General features: G+C 38.9%; 1 protein-coding gene across 1 annotated transcript in view; it reads left to right on the top strand.

Annotated features, from left to right (window-relative positions):
* The first annotated feature begins 5240 nt into the window (after positions 1 to 5240).
* CFAP36 (cilia and flagella associated protein 36) overlaps positions 5241 to 22303 on the top strand; it is a 34870-nt gene continuing 17807 nt past the window's right edge. The window contains exons 1-4 of the mRNA XM_056129765.1: positions 5241 to 5572; positions 9594 to 9658; positions 10793 to 10894; positions 15324 to 15438. Coding sequence (XP_055985740.1) covers positions 5458 to 5572; positions 9594 to 9658; positions 10793 to 10894; positions 15324 to 15438 — 397 coding nt within the window. The 5' untranslated portion in view covers positions 5241 to 5457. The remainder of the gene's footprint in view (positions 5573 to 9593; positions 9659 to 10792; positions 10895 to 15323; positions 15439 to 22303) is intronic.

Genomic DNA, 22303 nt, shown 5'->3' with positions numbered 1-22303 from the left:
AACCCTCCACGAGTGATCCCTGAGTACAGAGCCAGTATGGTAATTCCTGAATACAGTAAGCTTTGAGTACCACCACGTGTGGCCCCCAAACAAAAGAAAATAATAATAATCAAAAAATAATAATAATAGGATCTAATCTATAGTATCTATATCATAGGTTCATTAAACTAAGTCTAACCTATAGTATCTGACACCAAATAAGAGTGTTCAGTAAGATTTGAAAAGTAATCTTAGTTATTTCTTTGTCTCAATTTTAATGAGATGCTGAATATTTTTATAGATATGAGAAAAAGAAAACAAAAGAAATGGAAAGGTTATGGATATTCTGAAACTTCAGTAAAAGTCTAAGGATTTATTGGAAAATTTTGAAGATAGAGCAGGTAATTTTTTTTTGCCAACCCAAGAAAACCTCTGTTATCTCTTTGCTATTAAATAAACCAATCAAGTCAGAATATTTGCAAAGAACATATAATTTTAGAACTTCTTCAAAGTCTTTATATAGCTAGAATAAAAGCAATTTGCAGTATTAAAGCAATGACCTTTTATTCCTCTCACTTTACTTGAAAGCTGAGTTCTTACTATTTGGAATAGTAATTAGGTAGTTAGATATCAAAGTTTTATAAATTTTAAATGAGAATGATACTATCAGCACACTGATATTTTTATATTGCTAAAAATAACTTTAAACCATCTGATTTAAAGTGTGTTTTGTTAGGGTTTTTAAAAAAGAATCATGTTCTGCCAGTAATCACACCTTTATTATCTTCCTCAGATGCCAAAAAGAGAAATGGTTTATTTTTAGAAATATGTGAAACACCATTCAGATTATCATTAGTTTAACTATCAAATATTCGTTGTGGGTCTACTGGTGTCAAATAATGTATTGGAGATGGAGAAATGGAGCTACATTTGGAGTAGTAGTCTATTAAGGAGTCTGCTTCATCTGGAATTTAATAACTTTTGAACTTCCTGATTAAATAATTTTCAAACTATATGAGATCTACAGAATCATAAATGTAAAATTGCATTTAAAATAATCAGAATTACTTAGCACTTAACCATGATTATTGTAGGATGCACAGTACTTCCTCTTTAAAAAAAAATAAACAAGTAAACTGACCCAGACAACTGCCTGTAAAACTGCCTGATACAAGCCAGGGGGATATCTCAGAGATAAAATATGCCTTAACAGTGCCACATTTAAAGCTTTTAAAAGCACTTTCAGGTATGAGGTTATGAGTTTGATCCCCTGGGGCACCCACATGAACCAAGCATAGTTCAGTAACTCTGCTGGCTGTTGCTGCAGTAGAATATGTCATCTCTAGAGTATAGATAGGTATATGTGAGCAGTACAGTTACTGTGTGCAACTCCCAGCAAGCAGCACAACTGGAAAGGATACATAATTACTGTGACCAGGATGATCCCAGAAATCATCACAACCAAGCACTTCTGTCTACTGGTTATTGCAATAACGGCAACAAAAAAAGGGACAGAAGAAAAAAAAAACAAATGATATACTATGTGATTTAGTAATTTCATTTTTAGAAACTATTTTGTTAAAAAATGATAAATGATATTCTGCCAACACTGGCAGTTTCCAGACTTTTGGATATGTGTCATTCTCTCTGGAATGAGATATTTTATTGTTGCTTTGATTTGCATTTGCCTAATCATGAATGAAGATAAGCATTTTCTCATATGCCTGTTTGTCATCTGTATGTCATTTGGGGGAGGGGGAAGTGTTGGTCATCTCCTTGCCTCATTCATGGATGGGGTTGTTGGATTTCTTTTTGTTGTTGTTGGGTTTTGAGAGCGCTTTATAGATCTCGAATACCATCCCTTTATCTGATGTATTGCATGAAAATACATTCTCCCATTCCGTTGGATGTCTTTTTCTTGGAGCTTGAGTTTTTATGTCCCAGCCCCCACCCACTGTTAGTTAGGATGTCATATGATTCAGCCTTTAGGGAAAGTAAAAGTAAAGATCTATCAAAAAAATAGGAAAAGAACTACCATATGACTCAGATACCATTTCTTAGTATCTAACATCAAAACACAAAACATTAATTCAAAAGGATATACGCACACCTATGTTTATCACCACACTTAGTACATAGACAAGATAAGGTAACAAGCAAATGCTCAACTACAGATGAATAGATCACTTTGGTATATACTAAAGAATACTATGAAGCTCCAATAAAGAACAAAAATCATGCAATTTGCAGCAACATGGCTGGAACTAAAAGATACCCTGCTGCATGAAGTGAGTCAGAAGCAAATTAACAGGGTTATCTCTCTCATGAGACCAGTTGTAGTTACTGGTTTTGGCATATCGAATACACAGCGGATAGCTTGCCAGGCTCTTCCGTGCGGGCGGAATACTCTCGGTAGCTTGCCAGTCTTTCCGAGAGGTATAGAGGCTTTTGGGGTGACCTCTAATCACCCTTGTAGGTGTTACCATATTTGAACCCTATCAAATATGGTACGACAATTCCAGAAGACGGGTATTTAGTGTCTTATGATGTGTCGCGCGGCCGCAAGCGGCCGCGCGGGTCCAGAAAGCGTCCTGGAGTGTGGCGACGGCTGGGTAGTGGAAGTAGTGTCGAGAGTGGAAGTCTGCCAGTGGGATATTTATGAGAAACAGCCTTGTTCCTGACGCCCCATTCGCTCTCAATGGAACGACCATCTCCGAATGCAACAGCTATGTGTACCTAGGTCGAGAGGTCAACATGACAAATGACCTGGCACCCAAGCTGCGCAGGAGGAAGAGAGCGGCTTGGAACGCCTTCAAGAACGTCGAAGAAATAGGAAAGAGGACGAAGAACCTCCGGCTCCGGGCACATCTCTTTGATTCCACTGTTCTTCCTGCATTAACATATGCCTCAGAGACCTGGGCCCTACGCAAACAAGATGAGAACGCCATTCAGGTCTCCCAAAGAAGAATAGAAAGAGCTATGCTTGGAATATCACGTTTCACTCAAATGAGAGAACGAATCCGGAGTTCTGACATCCGTCGACGATCAAGGATCAGGGACGCTGTCTCATTTGCCAAGGTGTCGAAAATCAGATGGGCTGGTCACGTAATGAGATTTAAAGACGACCGTTGGACTAGAGCTGTTACTGATTGGATTCCACGGGATGTCAAGAGACCGCGTGGCCGCCCACCTACCAGATGGTCAGACTTCTTTGTCAAGGTCATGAACGATCGGTTTGAGGCCCTCCATGTTCCCGGAGCGAAGAGATGCCATTGGGCTACACTAGCACGCGACAGGGACAAATGGAGACGTTACTGGCGCCCGCTCGAGCAAATCGACGACTAACGGGAAGTTAAGTGATTAAGTGATCTCTCTCATATATAAGACTTAAAAATACACATCAAGGTAGCAACAAAGGTCCAAAGGCAACTGATCCACACAATTGAGTTGGGAGTGGGAGTTGGGAAAGGAGGGATATTGAGGTCCTTGGGAGAAGAAGCAGGTACACTGGTGATAGGTGTCATGTTGAAATTAAGTACATGAGAAACCTCCAAAGTGGGCTCCCGAGTTCTATTAATACTGTAAATCACAAAATTTCAATGAAAATATTTTTCTGTGAAAGATAAATAGGGATGGAATGGAATACAGCAGTAGGACGTTTGCTCTGCACACAGCCGTCCTGGTTTCAATCCTCAGCATTCGAAATGGTCCCCCTAGCAAGGTCAGGAGTAATTCCTGAATCAAGAATCGGGAGTATATCCAGAACTGCCAGAAGTAACTACTGAGTAAAGAGACAGGAGAAACTTCTGAGCATTGCCTGGTGAGAACCCAAAATACAAAATAATAAAAAAATAAATATTTGGGTGGTTTTTTAGTTTTTTTGTTTGTTTGTTTTGGGGCCCTATTTTGGTGCTCAGGGATTATTCCCCACTCTGTGCTCAGGAGTCATCCATAGTGTAGACCAGGTACCAAATGTAGAGCCTGGTATTCTAATCAGAGTTGCAGTGCCAGAGTTGCAGTGTGGTGGCCACATGCAGACAAATCCCTTACTTTCTATACTATGTCTCTATTCCCTCCCCCCCCCCCCCCAGGTAATAAGGCTGTTACAAGAAATCTCATTGTAGAATTATCTTTTAGGTTGTATTTAAAAAAAAAAACAGGCTGGAGAGACAGTACAATAGGTAGGGTACTTGACTTGCCCTAGGTGAACCTGGTTTGATCTCCTCAGGACACCACATGGTCCCCTAAGCCCCTCCTGGAGCGATTCCTGAGTGCAGAGAGCCAGGAGTAAGCCCCAAGCACCACAGAATGTGACTAGTGTGGCCAAAACCAAATAAATCATATTAAAAATCAGACTAGATGATTAATGACTTGTAAATAAATGTTAGGTTCACATAATGAAAAAAAATAGGCGCTCAAGAGTAAATGTTTATGTGCCCCTAAAATTTATATGCTGAAACCTTATTATAAAGGTATTAGAAAATGGGGTCATCAATAGGCGATTAGGTCATGAAGACGGAGTCCTGGTAGATGGGGAGAGTCTCTGGAGAGCTCTCTTAACCCACGCAGATTTGAAGAGAAAAGGTAACAGCCTAATACTGTTGGGAAGGTAGCACAAGGGTGAAGGACCTTTTCTGGCAACTGGCTGACCGTGGTTCAATACCTGTCAGCATATATGGTCCCCCTGAGTCCCAGGAGTGAACCTAGAGCGCAGAATCAGGAGTAAGCTTGAGTGCAGCTGAGTGTAGCTAAACAAACAAACAAACAAACACTAAGGGAGCAGTCTGAGATCTAGGAAGCAGGCCTTCAGGGATGCACCAATTTGCTGACAGCTTGATCTTGGTTTTCCCATTCACATTACTATGAAAAATAATTTTCTGGTGTTCATAACCTAGGTAACGGTATTCTGTCATAGAAGCCATAGAGACTGGCACACTCAGGGGGTATTTTAAAAGTACATGTAAGGGGGATCAGAGAACATAATATAGCAGGTAGGGCCCTTGTCTTGGATTTTTCGTGAAGCCTCTTGAGCCGGAGCCAGGACCATAGGTGGTCTCACCGCGCCATTTCTTGGTTTCTACGTTAACTTCTCAGAAAAGGGAACGTCGAGAGCCCATCCAGCACCTCCACCCATTACCACACGCCCGTCCACAGCCATAGCAACTCCGGGCCAATGGGAGGAGGGCTATCTTCTGCTCTGCTACTGTTCTTTCCTAGCCAATCAGAAACGTTTTACAAAAGCCCTTCTCAGAGATGCGCAGGCTCCTGGGAGGCTTCACTTCCGGACCGCAGCCGGGGCCGCTGCCCCTGTTGTCATAGCGACCGTTTTACGTTAACTGGTTTGTACTTTCATCCAGGTGGCCTGGCAACTGCGGGGGGCCGCTCTCCCGCCGTTCCCTGTGGGCCCAGGGAGGCCCCAAGGCCTCAGCAGGCTCCGGGGTTCTGGCCTAGGGTTCCGCTGCGCCCCGCGTGGGCAGGATGGCTGCGGAAGAAGAGGATGAGGTGGAATGGGTGGTGGAGAGCATCGCGGGGTTCCTGCGGGGCCCGGACTGGTCCATTCCCATCTTGGACTTTGTGGAGCAGAAATGTGAAGGTAAAAGACCGAGACCCCCTTCCCCCCAAACAACGTTACCCTTTCGCTTCTCTCCAGCTGTTGGCAGGGAGGTGGGCACCGCAGACCAGATCTCTTTACTCCGATTTTCACCCCAGTGGGCCTGGATTGAAGTGGGTTTGTGGGAGGAATTGCTGTTTTCCTTCACGCTACAGAAAATGGGAGCCAAGACTCCCCGCTCCCCAAACCCTTGGATCCAAGCACACGCCCAAAGAACCTTCAAGTTTAAACCTATGTTGAGTTTCTCAGCCTGTTCCAAGCGGGCTTTTGTTCTGGGCAGGTGCACAATTTGACTTAACCAGGCAGTTTCCCTAGTGATTTGGGATGAGATGCATCAATTTTCCTTCTAATCCTAACAGTTACTGCTAGGGGTGTTGTATGATGTCTCCAGTAGACTCGGAGCCCTTTGTTCAGTGATTTTATTCTTGGCTGTAGAAACAAAGGGAGAGTTGCTTTTCACAGATGAAACTTACATAAACATGATACAATATTTCAACTTCTGATAAGTTCATGGCTGGATTCTGTCTTCAATTTTTGAAGACAAAATTGGAGCCTATTTATGGAAAAGGAATCAGAAACTATAAAAATTATAAGTAAATTGTCATGTGAATGAGTGACTAGCTGTCTTTGTGCTTATTTAATTTAGCAAGATTTTGAGGGTGGTAATATCTATTAATCATTTGAACAATCTTTTATACTGGAGGCATTAGAAATTGCTTTTTAAGACTGGGCTGTAGAGCCAAAGGGTCAGTGAATACAAACCCCAGGGAAACACATTTCCATGGCAGAAGCGCTTTTATCCAAGATGAGTTTCCCTAGCAGCAGAGTTTGAATGGACTTGATAGCAATTTGGTGGCGATGTTATGAAGGAAAATTTAATGATAAATTGATTTAAACTCTTAAGATTCCATGAATCTGGACTAGAGAGAGAGAGTATGACAAGTAAGGCGATTGCCAATCTGGGTTCAATCCTTGGCATCCCATTTGGCCTATCAAACCTCACCAGGAGAGTATCCTGAGCACAGAGGCGAGAGTAAGCCATGAACCTTTGGGTATGACCCCTCAAACCACCCCCACTCCCCCCAAGAAGAGATTCTATGAATCTTGTAAGAAGGTGATTTAATCTGTGCATGAAATCTCATTACATTCTCATTTGCAGAATAAAAATTCGAGTAGTATTAAGTATTGTTTTAAAGCTTTTTAAAAAAGTTTTTAAAAGCTATTTTTTAATTAAAAAATTAAATCAACAACTCCCCTTTTCTTGATTGTTGCTGCTGTTGCTGTGGTGCTGGAGGCTTGCAGATTTGCTTGTGGTGGTCACAGGATTTAGCTGCAGTGCTTGTTGTGGTGGCATACTTGGATGTGGCCATGGGGATCCCAATGTCAGTGCTTCTTGGACAGCTCTGCACTTGCTGGAGATAGAATTTGCAACCTCATGCCTGCAGGACAGGCACTCTGCCACTTAGCCACATACCTTGAAGCCCCAATAAACTTTCCATTTTGATGTTTGGGCCATACCCTGCCTTATTCAGGGGCTACTCCCATCTGGATGTTTTGGGAACTGTGCAGGAAATCAACCTAGACCTCCTACTTGCAAAGTATGAGGTCAGCCCATTTAGCTATCTTTCTGACTCTCTCTCTTCCGCGCCCTGGGCCTCCAATATCTCTTATTTAGCCTTTTTGTATTTTTTTTTTTGGCCTTCCCATGTACTAGGGATCAAGCCTACCTCAGTTGTGTACAAGGCATCCTCTTTTTACCTGCTGTACAATCTTTAGGCTTTTTTTTTAGAAACATCAGTGCCATGATGAGATCGAAAAGGCTAATGGAATCTTTGCCTTTCTTTAGAATAAAAGAAGAAATTATATTACCTTCTGATTTCATTTATCCTGCTGAGACTAAAATACTGAATGGAAAAGGAAAGCATGAAACTGTTCTTCCTCCCCCATCCCCAAGTAAAACATCAAAAATGTCTACATCTATTAATAATAGACCTGATTTTGATTTATAATTTTATAGGGTCACATCAATCCTCAGCTTTGTAAGTGTGTAATATATTAATTTGGTTTTAGAATTAGCTGAAAAAAGGTGAGATGGTTGCTGTATTTTGTTGTGTGTGTGTGGGGGGGCAGTGCTAAGAAGTTATCAGAGCAGTTGTCAGGGAAAATGAAAGTAGCATGCTAGTAACATTTGTCATATCTGTTTATATTCCACTGACTCTGGTTGCCAGCATGCTGCTATTCTTTACCTCAGATGATCTAGAGATTAGTTTTGTACACCTTTGTGATACTTGTAATCATTTCAATAAACATTGAATATTCTTGGGTCAGAAGTTGGGGATAGAAAGCTTGAATAAAATAAAATTTGTGTGCTTGAAGTTTATAATTTAGTCATTATAAACAAACTGGTAAATAGAATTAAGTGTAAAGCAGAAGATTCTGTAATAATGATAGGCACAAAATGCTGTTTATTATGAGTTCACTGGCAGAAATTGGGAATGCATAGCAGGTCATGGTGTATGTGCCTGTCTCAGTATCTTGAGAAGTGGCATTTGGGTATAGGCAAAAAGATGGAGTGGTGGCTTAAGCAGGTTGTGTGGGGGTGGGGATGGGGTGGTATGTGATTTAAATTACTGTGTGTTGTTTCTTGGTATTCTAAATAATTGTGTATAAACAACACAAAGTTTAGCATGGTGGGAGATGAGACTTGGAACCCAGTCTTGGAGAGTTTTGTCTGAAGTACAAGATTTTGTACTTATTCTATAGCATTGAGGAGTCATGAAGTGTTGTAACTAGAAAACCACATGTATTTGTTTTCCTGTTAACTTATTTTTGGGACTTAGGACCCATAATCGCAGTAATCAGGACATACTCTTCACTCTCTGCTCAGGTACTCTTGAGTGCTCAGGGGACCATATATGGTATAGGGGATTGGAACCCAGGTTGACAGCATGCAAGGCAAGCTCTTTATGACCTGTACTATCTTGCCTCTTGCTTTATATTTTAGAGCAAACATTTTTGGGGGAATATTAAAATTATAATTCATTCATTGGTCTTGTTTTGTTGATATTTAATTTTTTCTTTTGCGGGGACTGTTATGGACAACACCCAGAAATACTCAAGGTTTACTTCTGACCCAGGGATTACTCCTGGCAGTGCTCATGGGACTGTATGGGCTGCCAGGGATCGAACCCCTGACTGCTGCGTGGAGGGCCAGTACCCTACCTGCTGTACTTTCTTTTCAGCTCCTTGACATTAAATTTCTTAAGCCAGTCTATATATTTCAAACCTACATATTTGTCACATATAACCATTGAGTTGGAGCAATAGCACAGCGGTAGGGCGTTTGCCTTACAAGCGGCCAACATGGCCAACTCGAGTTCGATTCCTCCGCCCCTCTCTGAGAGCCCGGCAAGCTACCAAGAGTATCTCGCCTGCATGGCAGAGCCTGGCAAGCTACCCGTGACGTATTCGATATGCCAGACACAGTAACAACAAGTCTCATGATGGAGACATTACTGGGCCCGCTCGAACAAATCCATGAACAACGGGAGGACCGTGACCGTGACCGTGAACCATTGAGTAAATCTTATTTTCATTTTATATATGTTAACCTCATTATATGTAAGAAAAAATGAAATTTTACTGAAATGGTCACTTTGAGTAAAATTTGCATCAGAAAATTTCACTACAATAAACTAACATGGTACCTGTGGTAAAGCAATTACTATTAAAAGCTATTAATAATATTCTACTAAAACTAAATTATTACCTTATGTTATTTATTGAAAATTATAAATTAATACTTGTCTTAAAAGGTAGATTTTAAATTGAAAAATTTGTTTGCAATGAATACATTATCTGTTTTCTTTTAAATAATGAAAAATACAAGAATTAAAAGTTGAAGAGCTAAATTTTAGTAATGAGTTCTGTTTGTAAGAAGTAGACTTTTATATTGTATTAATAAAATGTGTTTTACTCTGCAATATTTTTCTTATGAATTTAGTTTTTGATGATGAAGAAGAAAGCAAATTGACCTATACAGAGATTCATCAGGAATACAAAGAACTAGTGAGTATTTATTCACTAATTATTAAAGATAATTAAAATATTAATTTTAGATTTTCTAAAACTGAGTTTTAAATTAAAAATTATTTTAATTTTACTAAATATTCCATTTTCTCTAATAATAATACCAGTTGTTTTGGTCTCCTAGGAGTCTCTGAGCATCTCATTTTTAAGACTTGTTTCTCTTCTACTCTAGAATCTAAGAAATGGCTTTATAACACCTGTTTTAAAGGATCTTATATATACTTTTAAAATTTTACTTTTATTCTTCTACTGATGCATCTGGGGGTCATATTAATCATTAATTTAGCCATGGTTGTTTTATGATTTTTTTTTTGATGGGGGAGGCTGCTCAGGGGACCATATCAGGTGCTGGGATCAAATCTGGATTGGCCACGTGCAAGGCAATTTGTACTGCAGTACTATCGTTCTGGCTCCAGTTATATAATTTTAAAAGTGCCTCAAGGTAGTAGAAACATTCTACTACCTTAATCTGTTAGAAATGTTCTAACAGATTAAACTCAATAAATCTCACTCTAATTTTATCCAGTAGAGAAAATATGGTTTTATTTGATTCTAAAATATTTAGTGAAGGGCTGGAGTGATAGCACAGCGGGTAGGGCATTTGCCTTGCACACAGCCGATCCGGCTTCGATTCCCAGCATCCCATATAGTCCCCTGAGCACCACCAGGGGTAATTCCTGAGTGCAGAGCCTGGAGTAACCCCTGTGCATTGCCAGGTGTGACCCAAAAAGCCAATCTATATATATATATATATATATATATATATATATATATATATATATATACATATATATATATTTAGTGAAATAATGCCTTTTAACTATAATACAATTTTTGTTTGTTTGAGGACCATATCCTGTAATGCTTGGTTGCTATTTCTGGCTCTGTACTTGGCAGGACTTGGTGGTAGTAGGTGCAAGGATCCAAACCTAGGCCTCTTACATGCAAAGCATTGTGCTTGGTCCACTAAACTATCTATCTGGCCTCTAATATATATAGATTAACAAATGCATAGGCATTTAGTTATACTTTAAAAAACTCATTACTTAGCATGGAAACTGTAATTTAGACTTTTTCATATAAATTCAAAGAATTTAACTTTCTCTTTTTTAGGTTGAAAAGCTATTAGAAAGTTACCTCAAAGAAATCGGAATTAATGAAGATCAATTTCAAGAAGCATGCACTTCTCCTCTTGCTAAGACACGCACATCACAGGTTTTTATTTTTGTCTTATTTTGCTGATGTAAGGTTGTAACAGAAATATCCAGGTTTTCACCTAAACTTGGGCTGGAGCAATAGCACAGTGGTAGGGCGTTTGCCTTGCGTGCACCCAGCCCAGCTGAGCCGGCGTCGATTCTTCCGCCCCTCTCAGAGAGCCCGGCAAGCTACCGAGAGTATCTCGCCGCATGGCAAAGCCTGGCAAGCTACCCGTGACATATTCAATATGCCAAACACAGTAACAATAAGTCTCAAAAGAAAAATGGAAACGTTACTGGGCCCGCTCAAGCAAATCGATGAACAATGGGAGGACAGTGACAGTGACACCTAAACTTGCTGTGTTTGATTATCCATGTGTAATATTCTATACATTGAGAGAGTTAAAAGATAACCATGTACTAGATTCTTTTTGTATTACCATGAGAAGTGAAAATTTGAGGCAACAGTGAGCTTGTACAATTAGGAATTTTCTGAGCTCAGAACTGTAATAGATTACAGGGTTTATCAAAACAACTGATTTATTTTTATAGATCTCTGACAGTTAAGCTGATGTCCCTTTTTAAATCTTAGCAGATCTATAGTCCAATGCTTCTGGTGCATTCTTCTCTGGAAACTGCTTTTATTGTGTCAATGTTGGATTGAAGTAGGTGTTCTGAGTATTTATAACTAATATTGTCTAAGGATTCTGCTGGTTGTTGTTACAGCAGTTCATATGTCTTGCTCATTTAATCTCACTTTTAAGAAAAGGTTATGACTTTTACTTAGATATGAGGAAACTGGGCTGGAGCGATAGCACAGCGGGTAGGGCGTTCGCCTTACAAGCGGCCAACATGGCCGACCCGAGTTCGATTCCTCTGCCCCTCTCGGAGAGCCCGGCAAGCTACCGAGAGTATTCGATATGCCAGACACAGTAACAACAAAGTCTCCAATGGAGACGTTACTGGGCCCGCTCGAGCAAATCGATGATCAACGGGAGGGCCTTTACCTTTACCTTTATGAGGAAACTAAAACCCTTATATATTAAGTAATTAGTGCCCAGCTAATTAAGTGTTAGAACCAGCTTATTAATCTTGGCACCCCACTGAGAGTCCTTGCTCAGAGGTTGTGATTAAGAGTATATTGCTGTTACCAAAAGCATTTACAACAATTTCTTTAGCTTTTCATTTTCTACCCAATAAACTATCATTTCGTAGCAAAAATTATAGAATTGTCTTTTTTTTTTTAAGTTTTAGTTTTTGGGCCACACCTGGTGATGCCAAGGGGTTCCTCCTCGTTCTACACTCAGGAATCACTCCTGGAGGTGCCTGGAAGACCATATGGGATGCTAGGGATCGAACCCGGGTCAGCCCATGCAAGGCAAACACCCTACCCATTGTACTCTAACTCTGGCCCCATTAGAATCATCTTAATATGATTCCAGATCATTTACTTCTCTTGATACAGCCCTCTAAAACATTATATACTACTGTCATTCTGGGTCACTTGATCTTGTAAGTATCTATGCTCTTGATTTTGCTCATTCTAGTCTTTAATAGGAAATGTTTGGCCTACACTTTTATCCAACTAACACTTCATTACTCATCAGGGCCTGGCTTAAATGTTACTTCTTTTCTTTTTTGTATTTGGTTTATTCTATATGCCAAACACAGTAAAAACAAGTCTCACAGTATTACTGTGCCCGCTGGAGCAAATCGAGGAACAACGGGGAGGACAGTGCTACAGTGCTACAGTATTTGGTTTACACCTAGTATTGTTTGGAGTACAGTGCATAGTCCCATGTTAGGCAATCACCTTAATCTTTGTAGTATTTCTCTGGCTCTGAAATGTTACTTCTTTTTTTAAAAAGTTTTTTTGATGGGAGGGTGGTTTGGCCCACATCCAGCTGTGCTCAGGGCTTACTCCTGACTCTGTGCTTAGAGATCACTCCTGGTGGTGCTTGGGAGACTGTATGTGGTGCCAGGGATTGAACCCAAGTCAGCTGCGTGCAAGGCAAGCACCCTACCCACTGTACTCTCTTTGCAGCCCCAAACCACGTTTTTTTCCCCACTTAATTTTTGGTCAGTGGTCTAACACAGTGTTTCTGAGCCTTTTTTTTTTAATTGAGGCCCCCTTCTAACCTTGTTTGCTTCATGTGCCTCCCCTGCTCCTTCCATCCTACCAATATGACCCTTAGTCTTATGCTAAATCCTAGCCCCACCACATCCCATATATGTGATTGTCATTTGTGCCTCCCTTGGAATATCCTGGGGGCCTATAGAAGAATCATTTTGCCCCTGGCTGAGATAAATTATCCTTTAAAAACTTGATATTTATAGTTTTCCAGCTCGGGGGGGCCACACCTATTAGTGCTCAGGATTTACTCCTGACTTTATGGTCAGTGCATAAATCCTTATAGTGCTCAGGGAACCATATGTGTTTCCAGAGATCAAACCCAGATAGACTGCATGCAAGACCTTAGCTGCTTTGCTATCTTTCTGGCCCCTTAAAATTTCTTAATATTTTTATTCACAAGTTAAGATTATCCTAACAATGAAGAAAGATGGATGTGTCTATTACTGTGAAACATTATAGACATTTAGTGGTCTATTAGTAGTGTACAAATTACACCAGGGCCATGGATTCAATTATGTAGTTTAGGTAGTTTTATTCTCTTTTGGAGCAAATTCTTGGCACCAAATACTGAATACGAACATTATTGAATTAGTAGACTGTAGCATTACAGGAAAAAAGAGTTCAGAGAACATTATTTACTGCTTTGCAGCAAATATGATCTCTTTGTATAAAAATCAGAATGCTTTTCCAGTAGAATGTGTAAATATGAGGTGTTTAAAAATGAACTAAAAAAATCCATCAGATCTACTGTTACAGTATCATATAAAAAAAACTTTACTACCTTAAAATTCTTTGCTCCATATGTTTATCCTTTCTGTTTTTGACCTAAATTCCTGGCAGTTTCTTGTCCTTGACACATTTCTTTCAGTAGGTGTTTCTTAGTGTTGAGAGACTAAATTACTTTATCTTACTAAGCTATATTGGAAACCTTAAAACAAAGTTATGTGATAGCATAATCCTGTAAAGAAACCCCTGAAGACACTCATATCACTAATTTATCATTGATACTGTGCATATTTGTTAGTATTATTGCAACTTTCACTTGAACACATATGTGGCCTATTCACTTTCCTTACCATGGGACCTTTTGAACTGTATGTGTGATTTAAAAAAAAAAAACACCCTGTCCTTATATGTGTTACAATGAGATGCTTTTGTACTTTACCTATAATTGGCTATATCGTGTTTGTCTTAAAATGTGAGCTGGTTGCCTTGGGAAACACTCCTTCCTCTTGCTTAGAAATTTGTGGTGGAGCTTTTGTTGACGCTGCTGCTGCTGCCTATTTGGAGATAGTGGCACACCTTTGGTTGCCTCTGCTTGGTTTTGTGTGATTAGCTTTTGGCAATGTGAGCTTGAAGGTTCAGTGCTAAGACCCAGGAATGTGGTGCAGCTAGGGCCTAATGGTGCTGGTGTCGTCTCGGGTCACACCCAGCAGTGCTTGGGGTCACCAGGGATAAACCTACCGCTGCTGGAGATTGAACTCAGGATTTTGAACATGCCAGCTAGCTCCCTAGCCCCAACACCTATAGTGGTTTTTTTTGTTTGTTTTGTTTTCTTTTGCTTCTTAATTTATATTTGTTTCATCTAGATAAAATTTTTACAAAACTTCTAACTCTATACTTCTTCCATAAAACATTATATAGGACAACTAGAATTACACTCACATATTACTAACACCTCATTAGACTTATTTTCCAGATTTTGCCTTTTTGGCAATTACCTTTATTTAGTAGGTTCTTATAGTCAAGAGATAATTTTATAGTTTCTAAATTACCATTAAATAGTACATTTCAAAGGACAAGCTCTGTATGAAATAGATTTTTTTTCCCTGAAAGACTAATTCAAATGTTGAAGTGTGGTAGCTTTAAAAAAAGTAAGTTCTGGGGCTGGAGAGATAGCACAATGGGTAGGGTGTTTGCCTTGCATATGAACGACCTGGGTTCGATTCCCAGCATCCCATATAGTCTCCTGAGCACCGCCAGGAGTAACTCCTGAGTGCAGAGCCAGGAGTAACCCCTGTGCATCACCAGGTGTGAGCCAAAAAGCAAAAAAAAAAAAAAGTACTATTCCTGGGGTGCTTGGCACTTCTCATTTGTCAGCCTTAGCCTTCAGGAGTGATGGGGCTTGGGAAATTCAGCCTCTTGAGGGCGCATTTTAAATACTTTTACAATAAAACCTAAGAATTGTCTTTTTGAGTTATTTAATCCTAAATAATTCTTTAATCAGTATTTCTTTTACAGTGGAAATGATTTGAATATGTTGGGAAAAGCTGTTAATTGAACCTATAATTAACCTTTGTATTTCTTTCCATAGGCAATTTTACAACCTGTTCTGGCTGCTGAAGATTTCACCATCTTTAAGGCAATGATGGTTCAAAAAAACATTGAAATGCAGTTGCAAGCCATTCGAATAATTCAAGAGCGAAACGGTGAAATGTTCAATTTAGAAATCTAAGTGCTAAATATTTTTTTCAATTTTGCTGATTCTGATTTTAAAATGGTCTTAAATGTAGCTACTTTGTAAGCTTTTTTTTACATTGTATACTTTTATTAGAAATGTGAAAGTTTGTGGCAGATAGGAGTACAGTAACCATAAATAGTGTGTGCTTGCCATCTCAGAGGGAAATGAACAAATTTGATTTAATGATGTGTTAAGTTTCAGAGAGTTTCATTTCATAAACAATGGTCTAACCATTGTTTATGAAACTTGATATTTTTAAAAAATTGAGGTAACATGGTTTACAGTAATACTTATATTTATGCTTTGGGCATACATTCTTACTTTACTGTACCATACCTACAGTATCCTTCCACTCCAGTTCTAGGTCCTTTCTCATTTACCATCTCTCTGCACCCCTCCTTTGATAAATTCAGTCCTTCCTTTCTTCCTTCCTTCTCTCCTTCCCTTCCTTTCTCTCTTTTTCCCTCACTCCCTCCCTTTCTCCCTCCTACCTTCTTCCTTTCTCCCTCCTACCACCCTCTATCTTTCTGATCTATTTTGCTTAGCATGCTGCCCTCTTGTTTCATCTAAATTGTAGCACAATGTGAGATTTTATTTTTTCTTAAGCTGTTGTATTGTGTATATAACCTACAATTTTCCTCTCTTTCCTTTTGTGAGAGGACCACCTGTGGCCCTCAGGAGATTCTCCTGATTTGGTATGGTTTGGTGCTTAGGGGGCCATACCATGCAGTACTCAGGGGACCATGTGGTGCTGGGAATGAATTAATCTGGCTCTTGACAATGCAAAGCTTGTGCTCTGGCCAATTGTAGTCTTAATACTACAATTTCTTTTCCACTCATCTGTTGTTGGGGACTTTGGTTTTTTCTAGATCTTGGTTATTGTAAACTCATACTGTAACGAACATAGATGTACATAAGCCTTTTTGAATTAGTAGAAAAAAATCATTTTTTTAAAAAAACTTTGTATTTGGGGGATAAATACCTAGAAGTAAAATTTCTGCATCATTTGATACTTCTATTTTCAGTTTTTTTCCAGAAGTTTTCATACAGATTTTCATAGAGGCCAAACTAGTTTGCATTCCTTACCGACAATGAATGTAGGTTCCTTTTGCACAACATCTCAGCCAACACTGATTGTTTCTGAAATTTTTGAAATAGGCCATTCTCACTGATGAGATAGAAATGCCTTGTTGTCATTTTTATTTGTAATTCTCTGATAATCAGTGATGATGAATATTTTTCTCCCATTTTGTTGTCATCTGTATGTCTTCTTTGAAAAAATGTCAGCTCTATGATACGTTAATGTTTTCTCCCATTTAGTAGGACATATTTTTATTTTATTTTTTTATTTTAAATAGTTTATTTCCAAGTACTTTTTTTGTATTTTTTTTCATTTGGTGTATCCTATTTATTATTTTTGTTTTCTTGGACAACGGAGTTGAATTATTGAGTTGATCTTGATAGTATTTTTTTTATAAAATTGTTCTTAATATTTGATTACATTTAATACTCAAATATCAATCGCACTACCATTACATCTTCCTACCACCATATTTCCATCCCGAACCCCAAGCAGAACTGAAATAATTTTGTCTTGGTTGTTATGAATAATCTGCTAAAAATGAGATAAAAAAAAAAGGTCTCTTAAAGGAAAATTTGTGAAGATTGTTGTATTTCACCCAGGAGCCATTAGGCTCTTATCTAAGAGATTAGTAACATGATTTTAAAGTTGAGCCTTCTGTGCTTATATCTATATGTCTGTGTAAATATATTTCCCCCTAAGATTGGTTGCCTTCCTAATCAAATGTGGTGTGCTACTCGTGGCATATTCCTTTCCCCACTCCTAGTTGCCTAAATAAAACAGCCCAGTGTGGGGTCTGGTGGCATGACTATGACATATCGTTATGTGCTCTCTTCTGAGAGATTTATATTGAGTCTCTGAATCATGGATGTTAATGAGATTATATGGTGCCAGTGGCAGCTTGTGAGTGTGACTGCCAAGCTGCTAGAATTAGGGGGAGATAAAGGAAGGTCACCAGTTGCCCGGTTCCCTTGAGCCTGGAGTTTTCAGTCACAAGTCCTGCATACCTGGTTTTTCTGTGGATTCACTCATGGAGACCTCAATAGTCTTGCATGTATTTTCTTAGATTTATTTTATGAATCAAGCCTGACATCAAAATCTTTAATTCATTTTTAATGGACTTTTGCTGTGATGTGAATATTGGTTCAATTTCATTTTTTTCGTAACTAACCAGTTTTCCTATCACTAGTTGTTAAAGAGGCTTTCTTTCCGACACTTTATGCTTTCAGTTCTATTTTATTTTTCAGAGACTCTTTTTATTTCAACACCATATAATTTTATTACTATACAATTCTACCGAGAGTATCTTGCCTGCATGGCAAAGCTTGGCAAGCTACCTGTGACGTATTCGATATGCCAAACACAGTAACAACAAGTCTCACAATGGAGACATTACTGGGCCCGCTGGAGCAAATTGATGAACAACGGGAAGAACAGTGATAGTGACAATGACTATATAATTCATCGCATTATTATATAGTTTAAAATCAGTGAATGATTTCCTTCCTCCTTACTTTTTTCTCAGAGCTGCTCTGATTATTGGGGGAGTTTTGTGGTTACATATGAATTTTAACTGTTGTTTTGTCTCCTTGAAAAATAACATTGGAATTTTGATAGGAATTTCACCGTAACTGTATAATGCTATAAGTAGAATGGGCGGGTATTAAAGCTTGTCAGAAGCTTTTTCTGTGTCTTTGATGTCATCATGTGATTTTTATCTTTTCCATTTGTTAATGTGTCATATCACATTAATCAGCTTGTTTACATTGTATCATTCTTACATGCCTGAAATAAATCCTACTTGATCATAGTATATGATTTTTTTAATGTATTTTTGAATTCAATTTGCTAAAATTTTGTTAAGAAGATTCACATCTGTAACTTTCTTTTTAGTTATGTCTTTGTTTTTGAAATTACCCTGATGTTGATCTCATAGAAACTTAAGAATTGCTGTTTTGTCAATTCTCAGAAAGATCTTCAGAGAGATAATAGGTCCTGTTTGAAGGTTTGGAAGAACTCATTTGTAAACCTGTATGACCTTAGGCTTTTGTTTTTAGTGGAGGTTTTTGTTTGTTATTTCATTTTCTGTACAAATAATTAGTGAGTTTGTGTTTTCTGCTCTCTGTGGATTTAGTCTTTGGAATTGTAGGATTCTGAAAACATCCATTTCTGATAAATTATCCATTTAGTGCCATATATTTATTCACAGTTGTCCCTTATGTTCTCTTTTGGTATATATGGTATCTGTTACAACTTTTCTTCTGGGATTGATGCTTGTTAATTCCAGCCAGATACTGTGGCTATGATTTTATGTGGCTTTGAAACTGGGAGTAGGAATTTATAATCATAAGCTTACTACAGCAGCTGTATCCCTAAATATGGCATCTCTGGTTTGCAGTTGCTTCTGCCTGGCACAGGCCAGCAGATATGTATAGTAAACATGATATTTGTGTTTGCAAGTGTCTGGCAGCAACTGTGTTGTCAAGTTCAAGCAGCCCTCAGAAGCACCCTGTGGTCCAACAGCAAGGTGTTCCTGAGGTCTGGTGTCCCAACTTTGACCTGACCTGGGCTCCAATCAGATTCTCTGTTCAAAACAGTTTTGAACACAGTCACAGCCCGCAGTTGGAGGTCTGCTTTGTTTCAGTGGTTTTGTTTTTGTCTGTCTCTGGAATCCTTTTGACTCTATAGACATTTATTTAGGTTGAATGCTCTTAAATGCAGATTTTGAGAAGCTGGCTTTGTTTAGCTTGGGGTAAGCAGTTCTCACCCCATACACCAGTGCTCCTAAGTCACATCCCTAGGAATGGTGGAATTTTCCAGAACCCGATTTATTAAGAAATCAGAGGTAGTGGGAGACTCCCTCCCTGAAGGATGCCAGAGGCCATTGAGGTGCATCCCCAGGCAAGTTCAGACCCTGAATATCTTGCCTCTGATCATTTTTTGTAAGAGAAGAATTTGAAGATTGGGGTATTAATTTTTGGTTTTCTCCTCCCTTTTCCTAAATAGTTTTCTAAGCAGTCTCTCCTTCACTCTATCCCAAAAGCTACATTGTAGCTTTTCCTTCCTTTTCCTCCTTCTACCACAATGGGCTTCTGTCCCTGGAGGCAATGGCTGGATTTTCCAGTAAACTTCAGTAGGGCCCCTTATGGGATTCTGGATTTAATTCAGTTTTTGATGCCATTTTTTCATGGTGCCAGGAGAGTGCCTTGAAAATACTCAGCTATCTTGACAACACCTTGTTCCCTCATTATCTTTGAAAGATCATAGTTGGAGTTAATGTTGAGAAAAGTTAACTATTTTTCTTTATATTTGTTAGGTCCTTTCTAGGAGACAGCAGTTCTTAAACTTTATCCAACGTCAAAAGTAGGTACAGGCTTGCTGAAACACATGTAATTGACTCAGTAGGTTTGTAGTATGGGAACTGATTGTTTGAAATGTTTTTGTGGGCCTCCCAACTGTTACTCTGTGGTTCTGCAGGCCATTCCCAGTAATACTTGGCCCAGCTGTGAGGTTTCAGTTCCCAATCCATGGATGCCACCTGGGCCCAATGGTGCTTGATACTTGACCTATCAGGCTACATCTAGTGGTACTGATCTTTGATCTCGAGGCTTCTGTACGCATTTCATTCTTCAGAGGTATTCCCTGACCCTACTACTTTACATTTTTTTAGCAAGTTCTTCTAAAGTGAAGAATTGCTAGTCCTGGCACTGTACTGAGAATAACTATTCTAAGACAGTGGACAGATATGACTGTAGTACCATTAGGTGATGAAAGAAACTTAAAGCCTTGGTAACCTTCTTAGCTACTCTTTTCCTCTGTTCTTTCTCTTTTCTTTCCCCTCCACTCCCCTCTCCTACCTTTCTCTGCCCATCCCTCTCCATCTCTTCTCACCCTTTCTGCCCAGGGACCAAGATCAAGTACCTATTTAGCAAAATTGATCCTATAAGTTTTTTTGATTAACTTAAATAAGTATAAGGGCTGGAGCGATAGCACAGCGGGTAGGGCGTTCGCCTTACAAGCGGCCAACATGGCCGACCCGAGTTCGATTCCTCCTCCCCTCTCGGAGAGCCCGGCAAGCTACCGAAAGTATTCGATATGCCAGACACAGTAACAACAAAGTCTCCAATGGAGACGTTACTGGGCCCGCTTGAGCAAATCGACGATCAACGGGAGGGCCTTTACCTTTACCTTTACCTTTAAATAAGTATTCGAAATCTGTATTCCATAAACCAGAAGAAAGTAGAGTTTCAGGAAAATTCAGAGGACATGAATTTTTATAAAGCATACTGGCTAAAGAGTTAAAGAGATTCTTTTTTGAATTTATTCACACCAAAGCAACAGAACAGTGTCATGAGTCATTCAAGGATAGAGTAGTGTTATCTCTACTAGTGAGAGATGTCTGGCTCTATAACTTTACACCTGTGTGGTCCTTTGCTCAGAGCCAGACATCTGAAACAGATTTAAAAAAATGGGTTGCAGAAGTGATAGTACATTAACAAGGAGGTTAGAAACTTGGATGTTCTGTATCAAGATATCACATGCAGTTCAAGTACACGACATGCTAACAAATGGAAAAGAACTAGAAAGAAATAGAAAAGTGGGCTGGAACAGTAGCTCAGTGGGCTGGAGCTCAAATGGAAGATAAAATTTAAGAAACATGCTCCTAATATTGAGGTTATATAATTATAGATATACACTGAGCATATTACCACTCTGCCTTCTTAACAAGGAGATAACGAGACAATAAAGTAAATTCTCTTCTATACTGTTTTTAATACTTAAAGTTATTTGCTTTGGGCAGAAGTTAGTGTTGGTTTGGTTTATGTTTATTAGAACTATATATAAATAGGAACTCTGATTCCATAGACTGATTTATTGATCTTTACATTCATCTGAAATATAGATCTCGGTGCTAGGGCTGGAGAGATGTACACTGGGTAGGGTGGTTACCTTGCATGCTGCTGACTTGGGTTCGATCCCCAGCATCCCATATAGTCCCTGAGCACCACCAAGAGTGATTCCTGAGTGCAGTCAGGAATAAGTCCTGAGCAACAGCCGGTGTAAACCCAAAACCAAAAAAATTAAATACTTGGCAATTTGCTTTTTTACATGTAGTAAGCATAGTCCTTTTTTAAAAGTAGTATTTGTTATTGTCTGAATGGCGCTATTAACCTGATGTTTTATTGAAATAATTTTATGTCTTATTTTGTTTGAGATCATAATTTCATTATTAGGAACTTAATGGTTTCAGTGGTCTACATTCAGAAAGCATATGATTATGGATGATAATAGTTATATTAAGTTTATTGAAATTTTATTGTTACTTTAATAGGCAGTACACGTATTTACTGAGTCATTACTCCATAAATTTTTGTGTTTTTTGATGGGACTGTTTCCCTAAAATAAGAAAAAGTTTAAAATACCATACATAAGAAGATAGTGAAGTATATGTATATCTCCATATATTCATACACACATACATAAATATGTATATATGCAAACCTATTTATGTTTTGGGGTCACACCCAGTTATGCTTAGGGCTTACTCTGACTGTGTCCTCAGGGATCACTCCTGACAGTTCTTGGGGCAGCATATACAGAGTTGGACCATGTACCTGGTACCTGGGATCGAACCCAGACTGACCATGTGCAAGGCAGGCACCTTATCCCCTGTACTATCTCTCCACTCCTTAGAGCAAAGTTTTAAAGTTATGGATCTTCATAAATATGTCTGTAATTCTTGATGAATTGT

The sequence above is a fragment of the Sorex fumeus genome, unplaced genomic scaffold (assembly GCF_029834395.1).
Source record: "Sorex fumeus unplaced genomic scaffold, SorFum_2.1 ptg000006l, whole genome shotgun sequence".
NCBI classification, from domain to species: Eukaryota; Metazoa; Chordata; class Mammalia; order Eulipotyphla; family Soricidae; genus Sorex; species Sorex fumeus.
The sequence above is the reverse complement of the archived record's forward strand: the minus strand, read 5'-3'. Positions and strand labels throughout refer to the sequence as shown.